Source organism: Protopterus annectens, chromosome 1.part0 (genome assembly GCF_019279795.1).
Source record: "Protopterus annectens isolate FY-2018-M chromosome 1.part0, PAN1.0, whole genome shotgun sequence".
Taxonomy (NCBI): Eukaryota; Metazoa; Chordata; order Ceratodontiformes; family Protopteridae; genus Protopterus; species Protopterus annectens.
The window spans coordinates 1,748,665,657-1,748,690,140 of record NC_056725.1 but is presented as its reverse complement, the minus strand read 5'-3'; the positions used below and the strand labels follow the sequence as shown (position 1 = coordinate 1,748,690,140).

The window sequence follows — 24,484 nt, the reverse complement described above, 5'->3', positions numbered from 1 at the left end:
TTGATGCAGAGGGTTATAGTTATGAGCAACCGTTCTTGTTGCACAGGGCTTTCCCTCAGCCCTCATTTGTGCACTGTGTGACCCTGAACAAGTTACTTAACCAGATATTGCTCCCGAGTCACCCCTGAAAAGTTATTGTGTGTCCACTGTGCCTACCTGGTTAACAAATGGGTATTATTATTATTGTTATTATTATTACTATTACTGTATGTAAAGATACAGAAGAGTGCCCTGTGTGTATGTTGATGCTTAACTGAGGCCTGGTTCCACATGCAGCAACAAGCCACAAGTCAACAGATCTTCTGAGGATAAAAATGGGAATCAAAAATGTGTTCAATGGGAATAGAGAAATGACTGTACAGCAATCAGATAAAGGACTCGAAAGAATCACTCGTGGGAGTTCTATTAATGCAAAGTGTGCCTAGGCAGAACAGTTCTTGAACTCAAATCCACTTGATAGATCTTCAGTGTTACGAAAAAAATTATTTACAATTGCATTTGAACAGCGCTCATCTGCCTGTATATACTGTATTTATTTCTGGAAATAAATTACTGGCTTGAAATGGAATAAATGGTTTTCTGTTTTTTTTTAAATAATTACTACGATTTTCCAGGCAACTTTCATGATATGAGTAAGGAACCTAGGTCAAACATTATTATTGTTTAAATAATTAAATAATTATATTCATAAGACTGAAGATCCGTCAAGCAGATTTGATTTCAAGAACTGTTCTACCTAGACACACTTGGCACTGGCACAACTCCCACAAGTGATTCTTTCGATTTCTATGAGGTTCAGACTGAGACCACAGTGAAACCTTGACAAGTGGTAATCCTGCGAACCAATAGAGATGTTTTAAGGGTCCTTGGACTGTTTAAATCAGATAAAGGACATCAACATGGTGTAAGGAGTCGGGGAATATCACAAGGAGTACAAAAGGTAAAACATAAAACTAAGTAAGATTATAAAGAACTAATGGGTATTTTTCTTTCTCCTAAACAGAGGGAATGGTACAGATGGAGTCGCATGCACAAACAGCTTGGCAATCTTCAAACAGGCAATCAAGCATCGTTGCAACACTATCCAAGGAGCTGTGGAGAAATACTTAAATTCAAATTATATAATAGTAATGCAAAAGACAGCACTCAAGGTCCCAATATTCACAGATTACACACAACTAATAAAAACAACAGAAGAAAATGTCCACACAGAAACTTTGTTTTATAAATTATATTGTAAAGAAAATTAAGTCAAGTATAAATGAATTACAATCCTACCAATAACAAACTATTTCAAACTGACACAGGAAAAGGGCAGACAAAAATGAAAGAAAATTATAAGTTATGTACTCTTCATAACTAGGCATCTGTGTTGTCCGTTTTTTCACTAATGCGTTCAGATCCGATCCTCGGATACAACTCTGCAGCATACACTAGACTTCGGATCCAGTTCTCAAGCTCCTCCCTCTACCCATAATGTTCTATTCCATCCCAGTTGTCCCCAGATCAAGTTTGCTGCCTAATCTCCCACTAGTGCAAGAGAGAAAGCATAGATGGAAATAAAAACATGGCCTCAAACCTGGAACAGTGGGTTTCAAACATAGTCCAATAGGTTCTTCCAGAAGTAAGAGAGAATGGTGGATGGATAGGAGAGAATTTGAGGAAGAATGAAAATGGACAACACAGATACCTAGTTATGGCGAGTACATAACTTATAAATCTGGTGATGTCCTTTTCATTCTTCCTCACTAATGGGACAGAGTCCCCACTTAAGTAGACCTTGGGTGGCCATCATGGAAGGACATTCCAGAGCACTTCCGAACCAGAGGAGGCTCTATTTCTGGATATGATGTCCAATTTGTAATATAAAAAAAAAAGGCATCATCCTTGGACCATGTGGCTGTTGCACAAATGTTGTCAACAGATGTGCTTGACCAAAAGGCTGAAGAAATAGCCAATAATCGAGTTGAATGAGCTCAAGGTGGTCTTGATAAAACTAAACCTTTATGAGAGTAAATCAATAAAACACAAGTCTGTAATCCATTTAGCTAGGATAACTTTAGAGACTGATTGACCTGGGCACTTTGAGGAAAATAATACAAAAAAGCTGCTCTGACTTTCTAAACTGCTTTGTTCTGTTACGATAAAAACGTAGATGCTTGTGCACATCAAGGAAATGTATCATGTACTCTCCCTTATTAGAGAAAGTGGAAAAAAGGCAGGTAAATCAATGGATTGGTTGATGTTATTTTCAGAAGCCACTTTAGGTAAAAAGGAATGGTTAGTCCATACTGAAACCCTGTGAGGGGATTTTGCTGGCAGAACCTAGAGTTCAGAAATTCTTTTTGCTGAAGTTATGGCTACCAAGAAGACTGTTTTCCATGATAGAAATTTTAGATTACATTTGTCTGATGGTTCAAAGGGTTTCTGAGTTAAGCCCTGAAGAACCACAGTAAGATCCCAAAATGGTGAAGGATCCTTTATCGGGGGTCTGCGGAGAAAAATGCCCTTCACAAATGCTTCACATAATCTGGAAGAAGCCAGGGAGAAAATGTTATTTCCTGAATGGAAATCTGAAACTGCCGCCAACTGAAGTTTAAATGTAGAAAAACTGACCCCTTCATTAAAAAGGGTTGTAAGAAATAGAAGATTAGCAGAAGTTGGAGCCAAAAAGGGGTTGATGCTGTAGTCAGAAGCCAAACTAGAAAACGTTTTCCATTTGCTCCTATAAACTTTCTTGGTGGAAGCTTTCTGGGAAGCCAAAATAACATCTCAAACTGGGGAAAAGAGCCTGGACTGTCTATTACTGGAAGTGGAAAATACATGTGGTCAACTTGATAACGTGAAGATTTTTATGTTGAATCAGCAATGGGTGAGATAGGAGATCCTGATGAGGGCTCCAGGATCCATGGCAGATAGTGAAGATGAGATTGCAGGAAGGGGAACAAAACCTGCAGAGACCAGATTGGAGGGGGGGGGGGGTAATGATGAGTACTGAGCTCTTCAGACTGCTTGCTTTCTCTACGAATTTTTAAATCAGTGGGAGAGGAGGGTAAGCATAAAGAAGACCAGAGGGCCAAGCATGCAGCACAGCATCTCTCAGTGTCTCCCCCTGAGGGGGGGGGTCAGAACGAAGTACTTGTTGCACTTGTTGCTGAGAGGAGTGGCAAATAGGTTGCAACAAGGTCGACCCCGACACCGGAAGATCATATCTGCAACAGAGATTGAGAGACCACTCATGAGACTTCAGAATAGATCTAATTAGTTTGTCTGCTAGCACGTTGGATTTCCCCAAGGATGTGCTTAGCAATCAGAAAGTCATCTGAAGAGATCGCCCATTCACAAACTCTCATGGCTTCTCTGCACAGGGGTAAGATCGGGTTTCTCCTTGTTTGTTGATGTACTAGACTACCAACATGTCTGTCTAAACTGCAATCATCCCTGGGGGAGAGATTCTTGAAATGTCTGCACAGCTAAAAGGACTGCTCTCATCTCTAGGATGTTGAAATGCAATTTGGTATCTTGGGGGGATCACATGCCTTGGACCGTCCTTACCAAGAAATGCCTCCCTCCAGTCTAATTGGGAAGTGTCCGCGGTGACTGTGACAACTGGATTCAGAAAAACAAATGGTCTGCCTAGAAAGAGATTGTCAGACTGAAACCAACATGAATGCGGAAGCTTGCAAATCAGTGTGTGTTTTATTTGAAAAGACGGGCTGATGTCAACGGGACCACTACACAGCTAAGGTCCATTGGAGAATTGGAGAATTTGCATAAAGAAGCGTGCTAAGGGAAGAAGTACAATGCCTGAAGCACTAACCTTGCCGGAGAAGTATGAAAGAAGATATCCTGAAACTGATATCTTAAAGAAGCAATGTGGTGGAAAGGTAAAGATGCCACCAGAGTCGTAGTGTTCAAAAGTGTTCCGATGAATTCCAGGCTGCAAACTGGAGCAAGCTGTGATTTGGCAAAATTGAGTGAAGTACCCAAGGTGTTGCAAATCTGGACCAAAAAAGTCCCTGGCTTGTTGAAGGGCCGGTGAGGAGCCAGTTGTCTAGGTATAGAAACCCCTGGAATCCTTTGAGACTCAGGTGAGCTGCCACTACTGTCATGTATTTATAGTAAACACCCTGGGAGCTGTGGTGAGTCCAAAGGGCAGAGCTCTGAACTAATAATGATAGGCTCCCAGCTGAATGTGAAGATTACTTCTGGATCATCTGTCTATTTCTATAAGACAGTACATGTCCTGAAGGTCTATAGAGCACATCCAGTCATCCTTGTGCAAAAACGGCAGGATGGATTATTATTATTATTATTACTGTTACTATTATTGACATTTGTTGACCGGGAAAGTCCACTGGACCAATGACCCATTTTCAGTGGAGGCCTGGGGAGAAAAGCTCTATACAATCACAGAAATTTTTACATAGCATCAGCTTAACTTTGAAAGTCAAAAAAGTTTTTACACAATACAAATTGAAGTAGATATACAAGACAATCCATATTATAGAGGTATACAATACAAGAAAATAAACCCAGTGTGTTAGATTTTTAGTGATTCTATTTATATATTCTCATAAGTAAGAATACTGTTTAATCAATTCTGTTTATTCAGCCACAAAAATAAAGAGAGCAAGAGAGATTGGATATAAAGACAGATAGTGTAAATTGCAACTATAGTACGTTAGTAAAAGTATTTATAGTTTATAGTGGCCAAAACATTTAAGGCGGTTTAATCATGTGACTACAAGAACAGACAAGGTTATTGAGATAGTGTTCTTTTAGTGCAAATTTAAATGTTTTTAAAGAGTCTAATTGAGTAAGAGAGAGAGGGAGCGCATTCCAAAGTTTGGCAATGGCATGGGAAGAGACATTGTCCAGCTCTTTTATTGGGTTTAGTTATGGTTAAGAGTTGTTGGTTAGAGGACCTAAGATGCAGAGTAGGGGTGTGTGTTTGTATTATAGTTTGAAGGGATGGGCAGTAGTTTGGATTATTTAGTAGTTTGTGGGTGAGAGTAAGTTGGGAGTAATGTAGGTAATGAGGGAACTCAAACCAGTTTATAGATTTAATGGCCAGGCAATGATGTGTGCAAGTTGGCATGTTGGAGACGAACTTGGCTATTTTATAGTAGCATGACTGCAGTTTTTTCAGGGGAGATGTGTGTAGGTTAGTGTAAATGGGGCAACCATAGAGGAGGGAGGGTAGAAGTAAACTATTAGCTAGTTTCAACTTGGTAGACTTGTCCAAATAGAGTTTATGCCTATAGAGTCTGTCAAGCTTAAAATGGGTCTTTTTGACTGAGTTGAGTATATGATACTCAAAGGATAGTTTGTCATCAATTTTGATGCCAAGCAGTTTGGCTGTTTTTACAATTTAAATTTCTGTATTGTTTTGAGAGAATATTTTAAAGTCTAGAGTTAGAGGTTTGGTTATGAAGAGTAAAAGTTTTGATTTTTTGGGATTAAGTAGCAGTTGAGCTTTGTTAAGCCAGGATTCGATGGAAATGCATTTTGTGTTAACTTTAGGAGGTCCACATATTGAATGAGTGTACTTTGCAGGGATGCTTTATGCAGATTATTAATAAATATGTTAATAGGCAAGGCCCCAAAAACAGACTCTTGGGGAATTCCTGTGTTGTTGAGTAGATAATCGGATTGCTTACTTGCCATCTAATAGATTGTTTTCTGTTGTGTAGATAGTTATGGAACCAGGATAGCTGTGTGGGGAGCAGTTTATGGTCTCAAGTTGTAAAAGTTTTGAGTGAGACACTGTATGAAAAGCTTTTGATAGGTCTAGTAGGATCACTGATGTTAGTAGGCCTGCATCAAGAGCTTTGTATACAGTGCTGGTAAATGACAGTAAGACTGGTGTTGTGCTGTGTGCTAGATGAAAATCATGTTGGGTGGGTGCGAGTAGGTTATTGTCTGTGAGATGTTTTAGTAATTGAGAATGAATACACTTTTCTAAAATTTTAGATAGAGGTGAAAGTATGGAGATGGGCCAGTAGTTAGATAGATCACTGGTGTTATCGCCTTTATGAAGGGGGAGTAATAATTGAGTTTTTCCATAGCTGTGGGACATATGCTTCAGAGATTGATCGGTTAATGAGAATGCTAATTGGAAGAGCTATAGAATCTGCTGCAAGTTTTAGGTATTCAGCTGGAAGGCCATCGGAAGAGGGGGAGCATGATTTTAGTTTTGAGAGCAGTTTACGAACTACAGAGGTGGGTACTGGTTGCAATGTAAATAGAGGAGTGGATGTTTTTTTGTTGGAATTGCAGTTGATATGGGAGGAGTGGTTAGAGAGTGTATTGTCATTTATGTTGCCGATTATACTTTTGTTAGTTTGTAGAGAGAAATCATTAACAAGTTTTTGGATAGTATCAATAAAAACGAGAATTGAAGGCTTGGTCAATTTCTTGAGGGTCTTTGTCAGGGATGGGCAGGGGTTGTGTTGAGTACCAGGATTTAGAATAGAGGAAACAGAGTTCCAGAACAATCTGGGGTTATTTTGTTGGGTAGTGAGTTTAGTGGAGAAATAGCTTTTTTTATCATTGATGACTTGCTTTTTGGCGTTGTTACGGAGTTGTTTATATCTGAATTCAAGTTGTGGGGTTCTATTTCTATGCCATTCCTTTCAGGCTTTATCCCTGGAGGTAACTAACTGTTTACTTTCTTTAGTTAGCCGTGGGGCATGGTTAGGCTTTACTCTTTTGGTACGTGTGGGGGCAAGACTGTCTAGAATATCTAAAAAGACTTTATTGAATTAGTTGACTGCTACATCCAGTGGCAGAAATTATTTAAAGGGACCAGTTGTGGGTTTTTAGAGACTCTAAGAATAACTATTCATTGAAATGGGCAAGATTCCTAGTTGTTCTTAGACAATGCAGTTTGTCTATCTGAAGTTGAGTTCTATGGGTATAGGCAGGAAGATGGTCACTAAAGGTATTGGGTAGGGTTCCTGACTTAGTGAATTTTTGAGGGTGAGACACGAGTATCCAGTCTAGGGTTGATTCTGTTTGTTTTTTTACCTTACGAGTGGGGTTAGAGATGAGTTGAGTAAACCTGTGCAAGTTAATACTATTTACTGGGGAGTCAGAGATGAAAGTTTGTCAGTTTATATTTGTGTCACCAAGAATGATGGTTTCATTTGATATATTGAGGGTGGTCCAGGACAGTAGATCTTCCAGAGTAGGTATGTTTTGACCTGGGAGAATACAGAGTATAGCAATACATAATTTTTTCTGTTGTTGATGTGAAGGTTAACTAGTAATAATTCCATATTTCTGAATGTTGGTATAGGTACCATTCAGAACTTTACCCTCTTCACATACTGGTTCAAACCGTTTAGATCCAAAATGAGTCTGAGATCTCCTGTTTTCTTTGGCACTAAACAGAAGCATGAGTAAGTCCTGAATCCTATCTGGCTGGGTGGGATCTTCACCATGACTCTTTTTTTTTCTAGCAGCTTTTGCATTTCTTGTGTTGCTTTCTCCCTCCGATTGGGTGGAATATCGGGAAGTTCCTTCTGATAAGGAGGAAGAAGGGAAAAGGGTATGAATTAACCTCTGGATATTATTCTTAGCACCCATAAATCTGCTGTGATACTTGTCCAGGCATCTAGGTGCAAAGAGAATCAACCCCCGACTTTCTCCAGAGAAGTACAGATAGACAGCACATCAGGAGTGCTGACAGCACCTGTCAGAGAAGGTTCTCAAAAGCCCTGGTTCTGCAGGCCTCCTCTGCTTCTTGGGCAATGTCTACCATTAAAATTTTCTCCTCTGTCTGGAGGAATTATCCCAATGCAAACCCTGGAAAGGTCCCTGAGAATTATGGAACCACATCTTCTCACCACCTCTTTGGTTTCCAGAAAAAGTCCGTTGAGATGTAGAAAACCTGATTCCTATGGCAGACGGGGTTTGCCCATCTTTTTCACTACAGGTTGACGTATCTTTAACTGATAGCCCAAACAATGAAGTTCCATAAAATGAGGAATTAATAAAGGATGTCTTAAAGGATTCCGCAAAGTCACACAGCCACATCCAGGCATGTCTCCTTATGGCGATACCTGAACCGGCTGCTCGTGAAGTACCTTCAGCTGTTTGAGAGATTAACCTCATCAAAGCATTTGAAACAGACAAAAGAGTAACCAGCTAGGAGGAAGTCCTTTTGAATTCTTCAGCAGACATGGACTCAGAGAGGGTATTTGATAGTTCTTCAGTCAAATCTCTCTGCAGTCAAGTAAAATGTGCCAGATAATAAAGCAACCTCAGAGCGAAAGTAGCTGAGGTGAACACTTGCTTTCCAAATCTGTCCAACACTCTGGACTCTGCTAGCTCTTTCTTAGTGGCTGTCATCTCCACCACAGCATCAAAGGGAACTCCTTTGCTCAAGTGAGAACGGTTCAAGGAGGGGTCAAAAACTTGTCCAGGCACTTGGGGATGGGTTCAACATTGTCTGGCTCCTTCCATGCCCAGTAGGAAACCAGGTCAATAAGTTTGTCTGCCGGGGGCAGTCACCCAAGCAGTAGATGGTCCAGCACCAAAAGCCTCCAAGAACACAGATTCTTCAGGAGAAGGAGTTTTAGATGACCAGCCACCTTTCTGCTTAAGAATTTTTAAAATATCTCCAAAGGGGATGTTCTCATGTAGCGATCTGGGGGATCTTTCACCCTCATCAAAATGAGTGTCTTCCATGAGAGACTCCATGGGGGAGTCTGTCTCCTCTTACACATCCTCTTCCAAGGAGTCTCCTCTGTGGGATGTTCAGGGGAGGTATCAGAAGAGAGGGAAAGTTCCTCCAGTGGAACTGTCTGCAGACTTACTGGAACTGGCTGACCCTGTGGAGTAGGTCTGATGGACTCAGAGCTTGCAACCAATGAAGGAAAGGGGACAGGATCTGAAACCGACAATGGTTCCCTATGGATAGAGAAAAGGCCCTTTCTACTGCCCCCCCTCCCTTTTAAATAAACATCATTATTAAACCATCACTTACAACATAGGCAATCATACATTTAAATAAATGAAAACAAACCACACCAACACAATCCTAGTTGCAAGCATTTTACATCACAAACCATACTGACACACTCCCATTTGCAACCCCCCTTCTTCTACAGTGAACACTGAGGGACTAGGGGAAACCCTCTTCACCCTCCTCAGAGCTGAAGTTTTTGAAGAAGGTAGGTGAAGGCCACCCCCTGGTTCTGAGCCTCAAGGGATGAATTGGATCCAAGCTGTCCAAGGCTGTAGCTCCAAGAGGAAGGGATTGATCTGACAAAGTAGGAGAGAAACCCAACCATTGGACCCGGCATTGAAATCTCAGCTCCGAGACCCACTCTGATCTGAGAGTATCACAGCAGAACCAGTCAGGGAAATCATCAGAGTGAAGGAAAGAATGTTCCTCGGATCCCGAGACTCTGAAACCATGGGTCAGATCAAAGAAAGAGAAATAATGGGCTTTGAAGGCACACTCATGGATCCAGCAGAGGACAGAGCTGGCAGAGCTCCCATCTGGATCTGAGCTCTGAGGAATTTACACATCATCCTATCCATATTCGCCTCAAAGTTCTGGAAGACCAAGAGGATGCTGTGGAAGGGGACTGAGAATTCTTATTCGTAGTTTGGAATAACTGCATGGGAAGGGTAGGAGAAATAGGTTTGACAGCGTACTCTGAAGTACAGCTTCTGTGAGATGTACTGGTTCTCAGATCTGAGGGCTTAGGAGCTGAAGAAGTCATCAAAAACAAAGGAGAAATCACTATAGGAGCCGACCTTTTTGGATCCAAAGAGACCTTTGGATCCAAGGGAAGGCCAAGATATTTAGGATCTGAGGAGCTCAGAGCCAAGAGATTTCTAACCTTTTCTACTGACTCTGAAGAAGCCCTTGGGGACTTCAGAGGATACCTTTTCCAGGAATCTGAAGAAACAGATTTTGGTGTTTTAGAGGATGTTTGAGCCCCAGAAGAAGCAGGAAGTAAGCCTTTGAGAATGTGCATATTTGCCTGTCAGCCAATGCTCTCAGACTAAAAGACGGTCATACTGTACAGGCCGTGTAAAGATGGTCTGGTCCCAGACAATACACTCACTTCTTGTGGGCATCAGAATTTGGGATCTTATGCCCACAACAAGTACAGTTTTTAAATCCTGTTGGTTTCTTCGACAAAACTACAGGAAAGGGAGAACTAACAACAACAAGAACAACTTTTTCTTTTTAAATAGAAAAAAAGGATAGTAGTTATTAGAAACAGCCTGGAAAGGAAAACAGAAGGATGAAAATACAAACTATGGTATTTAAAGAAAATAACTTTAGAATCAGAAAAGAAACATAACAACATCAATGGTACAAAACTACTAAGTACTTAGTAGAAAGGAGGTTGAATAAAGATCTATGTAATCCCTAATGCCAGTGACCACTAAGAGGGAGGATGTAAAAATAAATTCTAAGGATTACAGAAGAAAATTACAGAATTTTAACAGTTAACAATAAAAAATAAATTTTCTTACAATGCTCAAGAGAAGAACCTATGTCTAACCATGATGGCAGCAAACAAGATCTGGGGCAATGGGAATGGAATAGAGCATTATGGGTTGAGGGGGGAGCTCAAGAGCTGGATCTGAAGTCTACTGTATGCGGCCAAGTCGGATCCGGGGATCAGACCTGAACTAATTAGTGAGGAAGAATGGAAAGGACAACATCAGATACAGTGCAATGCATCTGTTGACACTTACATGAAGTCTTTCTACATACCAGTTTCATTAACAACACAGGGAAAGAAAAATTAAAAAATGAAAATCTCTCCAAGCTGTCATAAGTCAATATGATGAAGGAGATTTAGGCAACCTACCGTACTGGGGATTTAAGGCCCCTCTGTAAGTCAGTGTTACCTCACCATCTGTGGACAACGTTAAGGATCTTTCCACTCCAACTTGTCGTGTTGGTTCATTGTTTTCTATTTCACATCCTGCAAATTTCTGTTCACCGGTACCACATTCTTTAACATATCCACAAATGTTCAGCTGTAAAACACATAAGTATTACTTAGTTAATAACAAAACCTTTTGCAAGTTAACATTAAAATAAGCAGTACAGAGCTGGGAGAAATGATACTTGAAAGAAACCTGCTCTCTTTTGTTACAGCATATCCCCCTGCTTTTCCAACTCTACAAGTAGCTATATATGTCTGGGTTTACATATTTTTATACAAACCGACATACACAAAATATGGAAAAATGAGACTCGCACAACTCTCTAGTATATAATAGTTTTCTTAAAAGATTACTTTAAGAAATTAAGAGGGTAAAATTCTGTTTCAGGAATATATAATCCTAACCTGTAGGAACCATTTCACAGACATCTGCAAGTAAATTAGTACAACATGAGAACTACAAACAATATACACTTCACATAAAAAAATGTTTTTAAGTGCAGAAGAAATAAATTACAAGAAATGCCACACTCACCTAGAGACATAACATGTACATTTTGAAACTGAATGTTTCCTAGAATATCTCACTAGAAAATGTCACTTTTTTAGAGGCCTGAAAAGGTACTTAACAAATAAGTCTAACACAGCCATTGCAAATTAACAAACAAAAAATGTGTTTTACAATAAACACGTACCTATCACTTCTGTTCAAAGCGGTGGACATAAATGTCAAAAACACACAAATTACCATGTGTTAACAAGAGACATAAAAACCATATTTGTAAAACTGATTTTTTTTTTTCATTTTGAATGCTTTTTTATGCTTAAGAAAGAACATTTTCATGAAACAATAAAAACAATCCAATAAAATTGACTGGGGATCAACCATATACAGTCTTATTACAACTGCCATGCTAAAGTAATATTTCTCTACAACTGTTACCTCCTTTTCATGAAATGCTAACAGAGTGAATTATAAGTAGCAGAGTGGAGAGCTATCAAGTACCAAATTATTACTTCACAGAATTTTTTTGACATTCCAAGCTTACAAAAATAGTTTTTGCATAGTTCAACATTTAGGGCCCAAACCATACACAAAATTATAGTTGTTCCAATGCCTTTAAACCTCCAAAAGTAAATTTTACAGCTAAATATCTAAGTACCCACCCCTGAACATTTCAGCAAAACTTTCGAAGTGTTTCAGAAGTATAGCCCTTTACAGATAAGAAACAAAAGTGTACTCTTTACAGATAACAAACAAACATGACATAAATGGTCAGCAGAGAGGGTGCGATTCATGAAAAATGGGGCAAATACAGAATACTGATATCTGGAACAGGTTAATAAGATCAGTCATAGAACTATCGGAGACCATGTATGAGAAAAGGAGATTATGTTGGATAGAAAAAAAAGAAGTTATGTACTCACCATAAATTACAGTTATGCACACTTACCATAAATTTAGATGTTCGAGTGTATTCAATGTTGCAGTCATTACATTTGGGTTATCTGCCTGCAGGTAGTCCTCAGTCGGCCTAAATATCAAAGTCTTGGATTCCTGCGAGGGTTGCTGTCTCTTCTTCCATGACGTCAAGTAGTCAGGGGTATAAAACATGCAGCCGACACCATTACATCAGATTTTCTTGCCCCAGATGTCAGGTGCCCCCATAATGGATATGTTAGGTTACACCTCCAACAAAAAGCAAATACACCAGAAAGCTGAAATACACTAAACAAGAAGAAAAGTATAGCAAAGAGAAGTCAGGGGGCTGGAGGGAGGGTAACCAGGACTGCAACAGTGAATACACTCGAACATCTACATTTATGGTAAGGGTACACAACTGTACAATGTTCTTCATGTTTCACTGTTGCAGTCATTACATTTGGGTTGATTCCCAAAGCTAAGGAAGGGAGAAGGAAATTAGAGAGCATTAGGACCAGCTATTTAGCCCTGCAAAACTGCAGTGGTAAAACCAGCTCTGGATTTAGAAAAAAAGGCATGTGGTAATGCTTGGTGAAGTATGTATCGAGCTCCAGGTAGCAGCTTCTAGGATGTCCCTGGTAGAAACACCTTCTGAGAAAGGCTGTAGAGGTAGATGCAGCACTGGTGGAATGTATCTTATCCTCTGTGGGGTAGGTTTTCCATGCTGCTTATAGCAAAATGAATGCAATGGGCTATCCACTTAGAAATGGTTTGCTTTGAAATGGCTTTCCCCTCTGCCCCTGCAGCAAAGCCAACTAGCAGCTGTTCAGATTTTCTGAGAGGCTTAGTCCTGACCAAATAAAATCTAAGTTGCCTGTGCATGCCCAAAGAGTGCAGTATTCGTTCTCCTTTGTTTTGCGGATTTGGGAAAAAAGTAGGCAAATTAATGGACTGATTAAGGGCCACACTAGACACCACCTTGGGCATAAAGGAAGGATTGGTCCTGAGGGACACCCTGCCTGCATGGAAGATGATGAATGGCTCCACTGCCATGAGGGCCTGTAATTCAGACACTCTTCTTGCTGAAGTGATGGCTAGAAGGAAGGCTGTTTTCCAAGAAAGGAATTTCAACTCTGCAGTTGCAGCTGGCTCAAAAGGAGGTAGAGTGAGCTTTTCCAATGCAAAGTTAAGATCCCAGGCTGGAGCATGGGCTCTCCTGGCTGGTCTTAAATGTTTGGCCCCTCTGAGGAATTGCTTTAGCAGGGGGTGAGAGAAGAGGGGTGGTTCAGTATTATAATGAGCTGAAATGGCAGAGGCATGAATTTTAATTGACGAGAAGGAAAGGCCCTTGTGGAGCATCTCTGTTAAGTACTGAAGAATATGCGGTAAGCTGGGCACCACTGTGCCCATCCCCTGAGTCTGGCTCCAGGAACAGTATCTTTTCCACTTTTCAACATATGATTTTCTAGTACTAGGCCTCCTTGCCTCCAGAATGACATCTAGCACCTGCTTACTGAGGGATGTTATTGGAGAGCTCAAGGAATTAGCCAGGCTGCAAGGTTCAGGGTTTGAAGTTGAGGGTGAAGAATCTGGCCCTCCTGCTGGGAAAGCAGGGAAGGGGTCTGAGGCAGGTGCCATGGTTCAAGCAGTGACATACTGTGCAAGAGAGGGTACCAGTGTTGGCATGGCCAGTCTGGTGCAATCAGTATTGTCCATGGTTTGTCTTGTTTGATCTTTATCAGAACTTTCGAGAGGAGTGGCAGAGGGGGAAAGGCATAAACTGAGAGGCTTTTCCAGGTGAAGAACAGGGCATCCACTTTCCAGGCTTGACTGTGGGAAGTCCTTGTCCAGAATTTGTCCAATTGGTAGTTCTGAGGGGAGGCAAACAGGTCTATCTCTGGATTCCCCCATTTGTTTTTCAAAAAGTTGAATATCTTTGGTTCCAGTTTCCACTCGTGTGGGTCCATAAGAGTTCTGTTTAGCTCATCTGCCAGTGAATGCAGCTTCCCTGGCAGGACTTGAGCTTGTAGGTGCACTTGGTAGCTCAAGGCTGTGTTAAACAGAGCCATGGCTAGTCTGCAGAGAGGGTACGAGTGAGATCCTCCCTGCTTGTTTATGTACCACATAATGGTGGTGTTGTCTGTCTTTACCAATAATTGTCCTGGAAGAATGTGGTCCTTGAAGGCTGTCAGGGAATTCTGTACAGCTAACATTTCTTTTTGATTGCTATGCAGATGCAGCTGAGTCGGATTCCATTTGCCCTGAATGCACTGCCCTGCCAAGTGAGCCCCCTATGCATAGTCTGATGCATCTGTTAGGGTTTGGGCGGCAGGGGGTAAAGTGAATTGGAGCCCCTTGTTGTGGTAGCAGGCCTCTGCCCATCAAAGGGCCTCTGTCGTTATGCAAGGAATGATAGGAATCATTGATTTCAGGTCCTGAGAATGTTGACACCATAGTCTTTTTAGATACCATTGTAGTTTCCTCATATGCAGTCTTGCATATGGAATTAGAAGAATGCAAGAGGCCATGAACCCCAGGGCTTGCAGGATTTTCCTTGCAGATAGCTGTGTCTCTGTGGCCAGTAGTTTGAAGTAGACTGTCAAATAAACTTGTTTCTCTGGCGTGAGGTAAGCCATCTGGGAAGTTGTGTTCAGACTTGCTCCCAGGAATACAATTTGTTGGCAGGGTACTAGATGAGATTTCTTTTTGTTTATGGTGTACCCCAGTGAAGTTAAAAGTTTCTTTACAAATGCCAGATGTTTTAGTAGCATGTCCTGGCTTTCTGCCTGAATAGGACAATCGTCCAGGTATGGGTATATTTGAATATTTCTTTGCCTGCAAAATGCAATGACTGGACACTTTGTGAATATCCTGGGAGCAGTAGATAAGCCAAAGGGAGGTGCAGAGAACTGATAGTGCATGGAGCCTATTCTGAAGCATAGGTATTTCCTGCAAGATTCCCTTATTGGAATGTGCAGGTAAGCTTCCTTTAAGTCTAAGGTTGCCAACCAGGCATCTTTGCCTAGCACAGGAAACAGCTGTTGAAGTGTTAGCATTTTGAATTTTGGGATTACCAGAAAGGTGTTTAGAATAGAGAGGTCCAGGATAGGACGCAAGGAGCTGTCTTTTCTGGGTACCAGGAAAAGTCTTGAGTAAAAACCTTGTCCCCTTTCTTCTACTGGGACAGGCTGAATAGCCCTGATACTTAGAAGAGAGAACCTGCTGTGTCTCTGCCCACTGATTTGGGGGTAGGTCTGGCCGACCGTTTGAGGTTGGTAAGGTGTGGAAGTGGAATCTGTATCCACGGAAAACTATATTTAAAACCCATTTGTCCTGGGTAATGAGTTCCCAGTTTTTTGCATGCAGGGCGATCTTTCCTCCTAATGGAGAAGGCAGCTGAGCAGGGCTTGGAAGGTTTAAGGTTAAGTCATTGTGACATTTTCACATAGGGGGGTGTCTTACTACTACCTGCTTTGGAAGTGGGAGCCCCCCACTGCTTAGGCCTGTGAGTACCTTGAGACTGTAGCCTAGCTAGTCTGCTGTTCCTGGGTTTGGACTGAGAAGGCCTGGAAGAGACAGGAAAGGACCAATTCTTAGAAGACCAATGCTTGCTAAATCCAGGAGGCTGTACTTGCCGGAAATCTTTAACAGTTTGCATAGATTTAGCTTTTTCCTCCATCCTTTTAAGTACTTCTTCTGCTTTGTTGCCAAACAGGCGGTCTTGGTTTAAGGGAGCATCCAGTAATTTAGCTTTAACATGATCTGGCAAATTTTGCTCCTTAAGCCAAGCATGCCTTCTAAGTACAGACCCAGTGACAGCAGCCCTGCAAGATGCTGCTAAAGAGTCAAAACCACATTGCAAAGTATGTTTATCAACTTGTTCAGCAGAATGCATTAAATCCTGTAATTCTTTATTTTCATCACAGTCAGGAATCAACATCATTTTCTGTTTAAGTAGTCCCATAATATGCTGCTGATACTTTAACATATGAAACTGGCAGTTAAAGGCCCTAATGGCCAAAGTAGCAGAAGTGTATACCTTCTTACCCCATCTGTCCAAGGCCCTTGAATCTTTATCAGAGGGGGTAGGGTTTTTGGCAGTAGTAGCCTTCATGCCTTTAGGTCCTTGGGAAATGGTCTCTGGGTCCGCAGTAGGATTCTTAATACCTGTCAGGATTCCTGGGAGCTGGAGGTGAAGTGTCTGGGGCCAGGCTAGATTCCAACAAGGCATCATCTACAATGTCCAGGAGAGGAGGGATAGCTAAAGGCCTGTGTTGAGGGAGGAGTAAGAATTCCCTAAGATTCTTTTTGGAGTTAGAGTAATCCTGGCTTTCCCAACAGAAAAGCTCCGTAAGAGTGTACAAGGTATCACCAAAAGAAAAATCTTCTGGAGGGGAAGCAGAGGGAATGAAATCCTCTGCATCAGTATCCTCATAGGTAGATAAGGGCAAATCCTGGTAATTAGAAGAAACAGAAATTTCAGAATCCTGATCAGAAGAATCGGAAGGAAAATCAGTTCTAGGTCTCTTAGAGGGTGAAGGCAGGCTTCCCCTAATTAAAGTAATAAGGTCTTCAGCCATTCTTATCATTTGTTTTTTAGGCATATGGGCCTGGCCATGCGGTTTGGACATCGGTTTTCTAGGTGTGGGTTGCGTTTTAGGCCTTGAAGAAGAAGATAGCGTTGGTTTGAAATGCAAGTCAGTAGGCCTGAATATACCCTCAGAAGCCGGTGCCTGCACAGCGGCTCCGGACCCATCCAAGGTAGAGACATTTGCAGGTTCCATAGTCGAGGAAGCATCTCGCGGCATATCGGACTCCAAATGGGTCTCAGTAGAGGCCTGCGAATCTAAGGAGCAGGTATCATGGGCTGCGAAAGCCTTCACTGAATACCGGCGAACTGGCAACTAGCTTAACGGAAGCGTCGTCGGCAGCTTTGGACCTATGCAGTCTGTCTCTGTCTTTATCTTTACATTTTTTCGGAATGTTGGTAGTCGGATAGCTTACCGAAGCCATTTCTAGATAGTTAAATTGAGTACTGAAATAAATTTGCTGCAAAAAGAAACCAACGACAAATAGTCCAGAGGTTGAATAAGGCACAAAACCGACAGCGAGGGACATTGCGGTCTGGGCCTAAGCAAGGAATGCAGTATGAATGAAAATCTTTATGAGGTATTTGCTTTCCGCAGGTAATACAATTGTTAACTATTACTGATATCGGTTAAGAGCAAGAAAAAGGATCCCCAATGGGGTACTTAGCTTTTTTGAAGACTTTGGTTCTGAAACTCGAAAATGAAATTTTCAGGAGTCGGCTGATCGGCACTTGCGAACTGCTTCTGCCTCAGGCACCGTGCGTCAAGAAAGCCTGATGTAATGACGTCAGCTGCATGTTTTATACCCCTGACGACCTGACATCATGGAAGAAGAGACGGCATCTGACGCAAGAATCCAAGACTTTGATATTCAGGGTAGCTGAGGGCTACCTGCAGGCAGATAACCCAAATGTAATGACTGCAACAGTGAAACTTGAACATCGTTCCATGTGAGTTGTCCATCTCTCCTTCATTCTGTAGTGGTGGGTTTGGAACTGATCCTTGGTTCTGACTCGGATGTTTACAAAAGCTCGAGGTCTCCAACTAGCTCTTGGCTTACTCCCTATCCTATGATGCTCTAGGGAATTCCCCAGATCTTGTTTGCTGGAATACTAATATGTGCATACAAAAGATTTTTCTATTATTTTACAAGCCAAGAAGAAGGTCAGAGAATAATAGATGCCAAATAGTAACCTCTTGATCCTCCAGGAGCCAAAGCCTAGGGGTAGGAGGGTGGGACGCAAGAATGAAGGCGAGATGGACAACTTGCATGGAACGTTATGGTGAGTACATAGCTTCTTTATGTGATGTTGTTCTGTCTCTCCTTCATTCTGCATTGGTGGGACAGCGTCCCTAGCACCATCTTTCTTGGGTGGCTCAAGGGAGAACATTCTTCAGAACAGTGGACCCAAAAGAGGCCCTGCCCCTAGATGTCAAATCCACTTTGTAATGAGTGATAAAGGTATGAGGCCTTGCCCATGCTACTGCAGTGCAAATGGTATCAATTGGCAGTTTTGCACGAAAAGCAAAATAGGTAGAAATAGCCCTAGTAGAATGAACTCTTATTTTGTCGGGAAGTTGTTTATTTATGGACTTCTAGGTGAATGTAATGCAATCTGACAACCATCTGGATAGAGTGGTTTTAACGACTGGAGCACCTTTCTTGCAGTCTGAGAAGGACACAAACAATTAGTCAGTCTTTCTAAAGTCCTTTGTTCTGTGTAAGTAGATACGTAATTGTCTATGCACATCTAGTTGGTGTAACATGTATTCTGCCTTATTTCCATACTTGGGGAAAAATGGTAAGCTTATGGACTGGTTTAAGTTTGAGTCTGAGCATACTTTTGGTAGAAAGGATGGGGTTTATGAAGTGAGACTCTATCCTTATGGAACAGTATATAAGGAGGTTTGATGGACAATGCTTGTGGCTCCGAAACTCTCCTAGCTAAAGTGATAGCTACTAAGAAAACCGGCTTCCAAGTTAAGAACGTTAGGTCACAGGATGATGAAGGCTCAAAGGAGGGGAAGGATTATATGGGATAATATAAAATTTAGGTTCTATGGGGGTAGATGTGGTTTAACAGGTGGTTTTAACAGGTTAGTACCTCTCAAGAAATCTTTGTATAGTCTGTGGGACATAATATTCGGTCCCCCTTCTCCAAAATGGAAAGTAGAGATTGCTGATAATTGAACTCTAATAGTAGCTGCAGCTGCTGCCTCCCGAAAAAGCTTTGGTAAGAATTCCAGTATGGAGCCTACAGGTGCAGAGAAAGGGTCAGTATGATTTTACAAGGCCCAGGAGGAAAATCTTTTCCACTTACTGAAATATAATCTTCTTGTAGAAGCTTTGTGAGAAGAAATCAGGATATGTTTCACTGAAGGTGAAAGGTTAGGTAGCCTGGCTATGTTTGGAATTGGTGCAGCCATACTATCAACTTGAGGGTTTGAACAGATGGATGGAGCATTCCCGGAAGGGTGAGTCAGAAGATCCGGAACTGGGTCCAAAATCCAAGGCTACTCCTGAAGATGAGGCCACAGAAAGGGGAACCAGATTTGAGGAGGCCAGTATGGGGCAACAAGTATTAAGGTCCTTCCCAATGTGCTGGCTTTCTGAAGAATTTTGGGTATCAATGGAAAAGGAGGAAAGGCAGAGAGAATACCCAAGGGCCAATCATGTACAAGTGCATCCCTTGGGGACTCCCCCAGGGGGGGGTTTAGGGCAAAAGTAGCTGCTGCATTTCGCATTCATGGAAGTGGCAAAAAGGTCACAGCAAGGCTGACCCCATTTTCAGAAAATCATTTCTGCTATGTCTTGTTTCAGGGATCACTCGTGAGGCATCAGTATTGCCCTGCTGAGTTTGTCTGTTATCACGTTGGATTTCCCTGGGATGTGGATTCCTACCAGAAAGCATTGGGAGGAGGGTGTCCACTGCCATACTCTCAGGGCCTCTCGACAAAGGGGGTACGATCTGGTTCCTCCTTGTTTATACACCATATGACTGACATACTGTCCATTTGGATTGCAATCATTCCTAGTGGAAGAGAGTCTTGGAATGCCTGCAACTCTAGAAGCACTGCTCTCATCTCTAGGACATTGATGGGCAAGTGGGCCTCATGATCCTGCCAAGTGCCTTGGATCGTCCTTCCCTAATAATGCCCCCCACCCCATCTGGGAAGCATCCATGGTCACTGCGGCTAGCGGTTGTGGAAGAACAAAGGGTCGACCTAAAGTCACTTGACTGGAGTGAAGCCACCAATGAAGGTCGCTTCTGCAAGATTCTGTTAACATGATCTCTTGTGACATCGGAAGTTCCTGCATGGACCACTGACTGAACAACAGCCACTGTAGAATTCTCAGGTCCAGCCGTCGCTGCTGCCATGGTGCCTAGTACTTTTAAAACTGTCCTTGCCTGAATCTTCCTTTTGAAAAGAAAGTCTACAACCTGTCACGAAGGGCTTGTAATCTTTCTGGGGGAAGCTTTACCATCATTATTGTAGTATTTAAATCTATAGAAACGATATACTGAGATGGCAGTAAGGCAGATTTTCCATAACTTATTATGATCCCTAAATGAGAACAGAGTTTCAGTGTAGTGTCTCTTGCTTCTGTTAGTAGATGCACAGTGGTAGTGGTTAGGAGACAGTTGTCTAGATACAGAAACACTCTAAATCCTAAACATCTCAGGTGAGCCGTAACTACTGCTATACATTTGGTGAACACTGTGGGGGCTGTAGTGACAGCAAAGAGCAGAGCTTGAAACTGGTAGTGACTAGCTCCCAGCCAAAAGCGCAGATGACTCCTGGATGGCCTGTCCATTTTTATGTGGTAGTAAACATCCTGAATGTCTACAGAGCACATCCAGTTGTCTATTCCCAGAAAAGGAAGTACTGACTGCAGTGTTACTATCTGGAACTTTGTCTTTCTTACAGATTTGTTCAATCTGCTGAGATCCAGCATGGGTCTCCAGTCCCCTGTTTTCTTTAGAACTAAAAAGAACCTTGAGTAAGTCCTGGATCCTATTTGGTCTGCAGAGACCGCTTGGATGACTCTTTTTCTAGCAACTTCTGTATTTCTAGGGTTGCTTGCTTGCTGTAACTGAGTAGACCATCCGGAATGTTTTTTTATGTGTGGGGTGGGAAAGTAAAAAGGTATGGAGTAACCTCTGGATATGATGCTTTGTACTCATTTGTCTTTTGTTATTTTTAGCCAAGTGTCTGGGTAGAAGGATAAGCGAACCCCGACTGCCTCCAGAGAAGGACAGAGGAGCCCTCCTTTCAGGAGCACTGAAAGGGCTTACCAAAGCAGGATTCTCTGTCGCTCTGGTTCTGCGGACCCCCTCTGCTGCAGGGCCAGCATCTTCCATTATTTCTTCCCCCTCTGCCTCTGGGGGAAGACTCACCACGTGTGTCTTGAAAAACCCTCTGGGATTTTCAAGACCACATTTTACCTCCCTTTTGACCTTTTGGATAAAGCCTAGAAGGTAGGGAAAAATGGACTCCAATGGCAGAGAGAGTTTTTCCTTTATGTTCACACCTGGTTAGTGTGTCTTTGACCTTAGGTCTGAACAAGGATGAGCCATCGAAGGGGGCATTAATGAAGGAAGACTTAAAGGATTCCGCAAAATTACACAAGTGCATCCAGAAATGCCTCCTAAGGGAAATTCCTAAACCCGCTGCCCTACTCGCTCCCTCAGCTGCATAGGAAATGAGCCTCATGGATGAGTTTACCACTGAATTCAAGGTGGACAGCTGGGATGACACTTTATCTGATACCCCCCACAACTACTGAACCCTGCAGAGTATCTCCTAGCTCCTTCATGAGATCTCTCTGCAACCTGCTAAAGTGTGTAAGATAATTCAGGGACCTGAGTGCAAAGGCTGCTGAAGAAAACATATGCTTCCTGTATCTGTCCATCATTTGTGACTCTTTGTTCAGGGGATGGGCAGAACAGGATGTCTCTGACAACTTCTTCTTGGTGGCAGCTGCCATCACCACAGCATCTACTGGGACACCTTTTGTAAGGAAGGTTTTATCCTCTGGGGATATGATGAATTTATATGGCCTCCGGGGGCCAAGCTCCCCTGAATCTGGAGACTCCCACACCTTTCAACAAATTAAATCCACAAGTTCATCGAAAGGCAGAGATACCGAAGTGGCGAAAGGGTGAGACCTAAAAGCCTTCAAGTAGACAGACTCCTCATCAGAAGGGTTGATGGGTTTCCATCCACCTCTCTGATTAAGAATTTCTAGGATGTCTGCAAAGGAGACATCCTCAGAGGGTGAGCTTGGGGGCCCTTCTGACTCATCGAGGTCTGTGTCAGATGTGACCAACTCCTCTGGGGAGTCCAGATGCTTCCTCTTGCATAATCTCTTACGAGGGACCTCTTCAGAAGGATATTCTAGAGAGGTTTCGGCAGAGAGGGGTTCACCCACTGGGGCATCCTGAGGCCTTGAGTCTCCACGTCTGTGTGAAATTGATTGTGCTAAGATGGACACCGGTGCATTTGGGGGAGGAATAACTGGATCTGAGAGTGGAGCTGCCCATGGGGACAGCGCTCTCCTCATTGCTTCGAAGGCTCCCCACCCATGATCTGAGGAAGTTCCTGGTTCCAAAGAACTAGAAGGCTTCCCCAGCACCAAGGGGGTTGGCTCCAAAGTCGATGTAGGAGCCGAGCTCACCTGTGCCGATGCCCTAAGAGTCAAGTTCATATCCAACTGTCCGATCCGACTGACCGCCCTGGAACGAAGGGAGAGTGTCGGCTCCTAGACTCCTCAAGTTGGATGGGACTGATGAAGTCGGAGTGGTAGATGGGGCCGAAGATCCTGGAACAGGTCTCTGCTCAAATGGTTCCACTACGATCTACGATCAGCTCCATGCATTCCAGCCCTGAGGAGGGTCAGAGGAGGAATCAGTGGTGATGGGGTAGGTCCACTCGGTTCCGAAACACACTGGGTTGGCTTCGACAATAATTTGGCTAGCGCCAGTGTACTCTGTCTCTGCACCACATGACCCACATCATCTTTGACAAACTCCTGGAGGATCAAGAAGAGGGGGACAAGAAATCTTGACCTCCATATAAATGGCAATCTTAATGTTAGAGAAACCAGCTCCAGGACTGTGGACCAGCTCCGAGCCTGCAATACCAATGGTTCCAAAACAGGAGGAGCTGAGACTGATGTTTTTTTGGGCCTGAAAGATTTTGGGTCCGATGAAGACATTTTTGGTAATTTGCTAGTAGGTTCAGATTGACCTGATGAGGTAGATAAAAATCTTTTGCTCGATTTTCCAGATTTAGGAGGGAAGGGGTTTGCTTTGTAACACTCTGACCCTCTCCTAAGGCTTCTGAAAAAGAACTCTTCAACAATCCCCTCAGTATCAACTTATTTTTTCTTTCGAGGAGAAATCCCTTGAACTAGATGAGTGGTATATAGAGCAAGACTCTTGCAAGTGTACTGCTCCAAGGCAGTACACACAGTCAGCATGGCTATCAGTTAAAGACATTTTTGAGAGCATTTGGAACACTTCTTAAACCCAGAGGGTTTATGTCTTTTGATTATTTAGACATATTAACAGAAAAAGCACAACTATTATTCAGAAGCACTAACACTCTACTGTTTGCAGACTACACAGCTCTCTAACTCAAACAAGCTATTTTGATAAAGGAACAGAACAACAAACAACTTTTTTTTTTTTTTTTATAAGCAGAAATAATAGCACACCCACACAGGAAAAAAGCACTCCAACTTAAATGGGCTGAGCTGCACTCAAACGAGCTAGCTTGGGAAAAGGTCAAAACTAGTTTACTTAACAGTAAATAACCAACACACACAAAAAAAAAAAAAAAGATATTTCAAATGGAACGGTTTAGAAAAGAAAAAACCTTATAAGCTAAATATATCAGATGAACTAACAATGAATTATTTACACACCAAACTTAAGAGTTCAAGGAACAATGAGCCTAAATAACTGTTATTTAAAACACACACACACACACACACACACACACACACACGGAAGCCGGGATAGGGATGAAATTTTAGGCCTTGAGATAAATGATGGCCTCGGAGAAAAAACAGTAAGGTAACAGACATGATCTGAAACTGTAAATAACAGAGTCAAGCAATTAAACTAAAGTAACTACCAAGAATTTTAATTAACGGAAGGAATTACAAGTTTTAAAGGTATTATAAACAATTAAAGGTAAAACTTAGCCAGAGCCAGTTGTAAAACACCTGATCTTGTTTAGCAGCAAATGAGATCTGGGGAATTCCGTAGAGCAGAATGGGATAGGGAGTAAACCATGAGATAGTTGGAGACTTCGTGCTTTTGTAAATGGTCGAATCGGAACAGAGGATCGGTTCCGAACCCACCAGTACAGAATGAAGGCAAGACAGGACAACATCACATTGAGATTTAACCATGAATATCAGGCTTTCATGGTGACATAAACTATAACAATTATATGTTCCTGGTAGTAGGAAAACACCTTTATGTTGCAACCAAGCCTTGTAGCCCCCCATCCACTCGGCCAAAATTTTTAAC

At 42.2% G+C, this 24,484-nt stretch overlaps 1 protein-coding gene across 1 annotated transcript in view; it reads right to left on the bottom strand.

Annotated features, from left to right (window-relative positions):
* The window catches only part of IGF2R (insulin like growth factor 2 receptor), a 2,372,344-nt gene that overhangs the window by 1,046,545 nt on the left and 1,301,315 nt on the right, over positions 1–24,484 (bottom strand). The window contains exon 21 of the mRNA XM_044074918.1: positions 10,848–11,019. Coding sequence (XP_043930853.1) covers positions 10,848–11,019 — 172 coding nt within the window. The remainder of the gene's footprint in view (positions 1–10,847; positions 11,020–24,484) is intronic.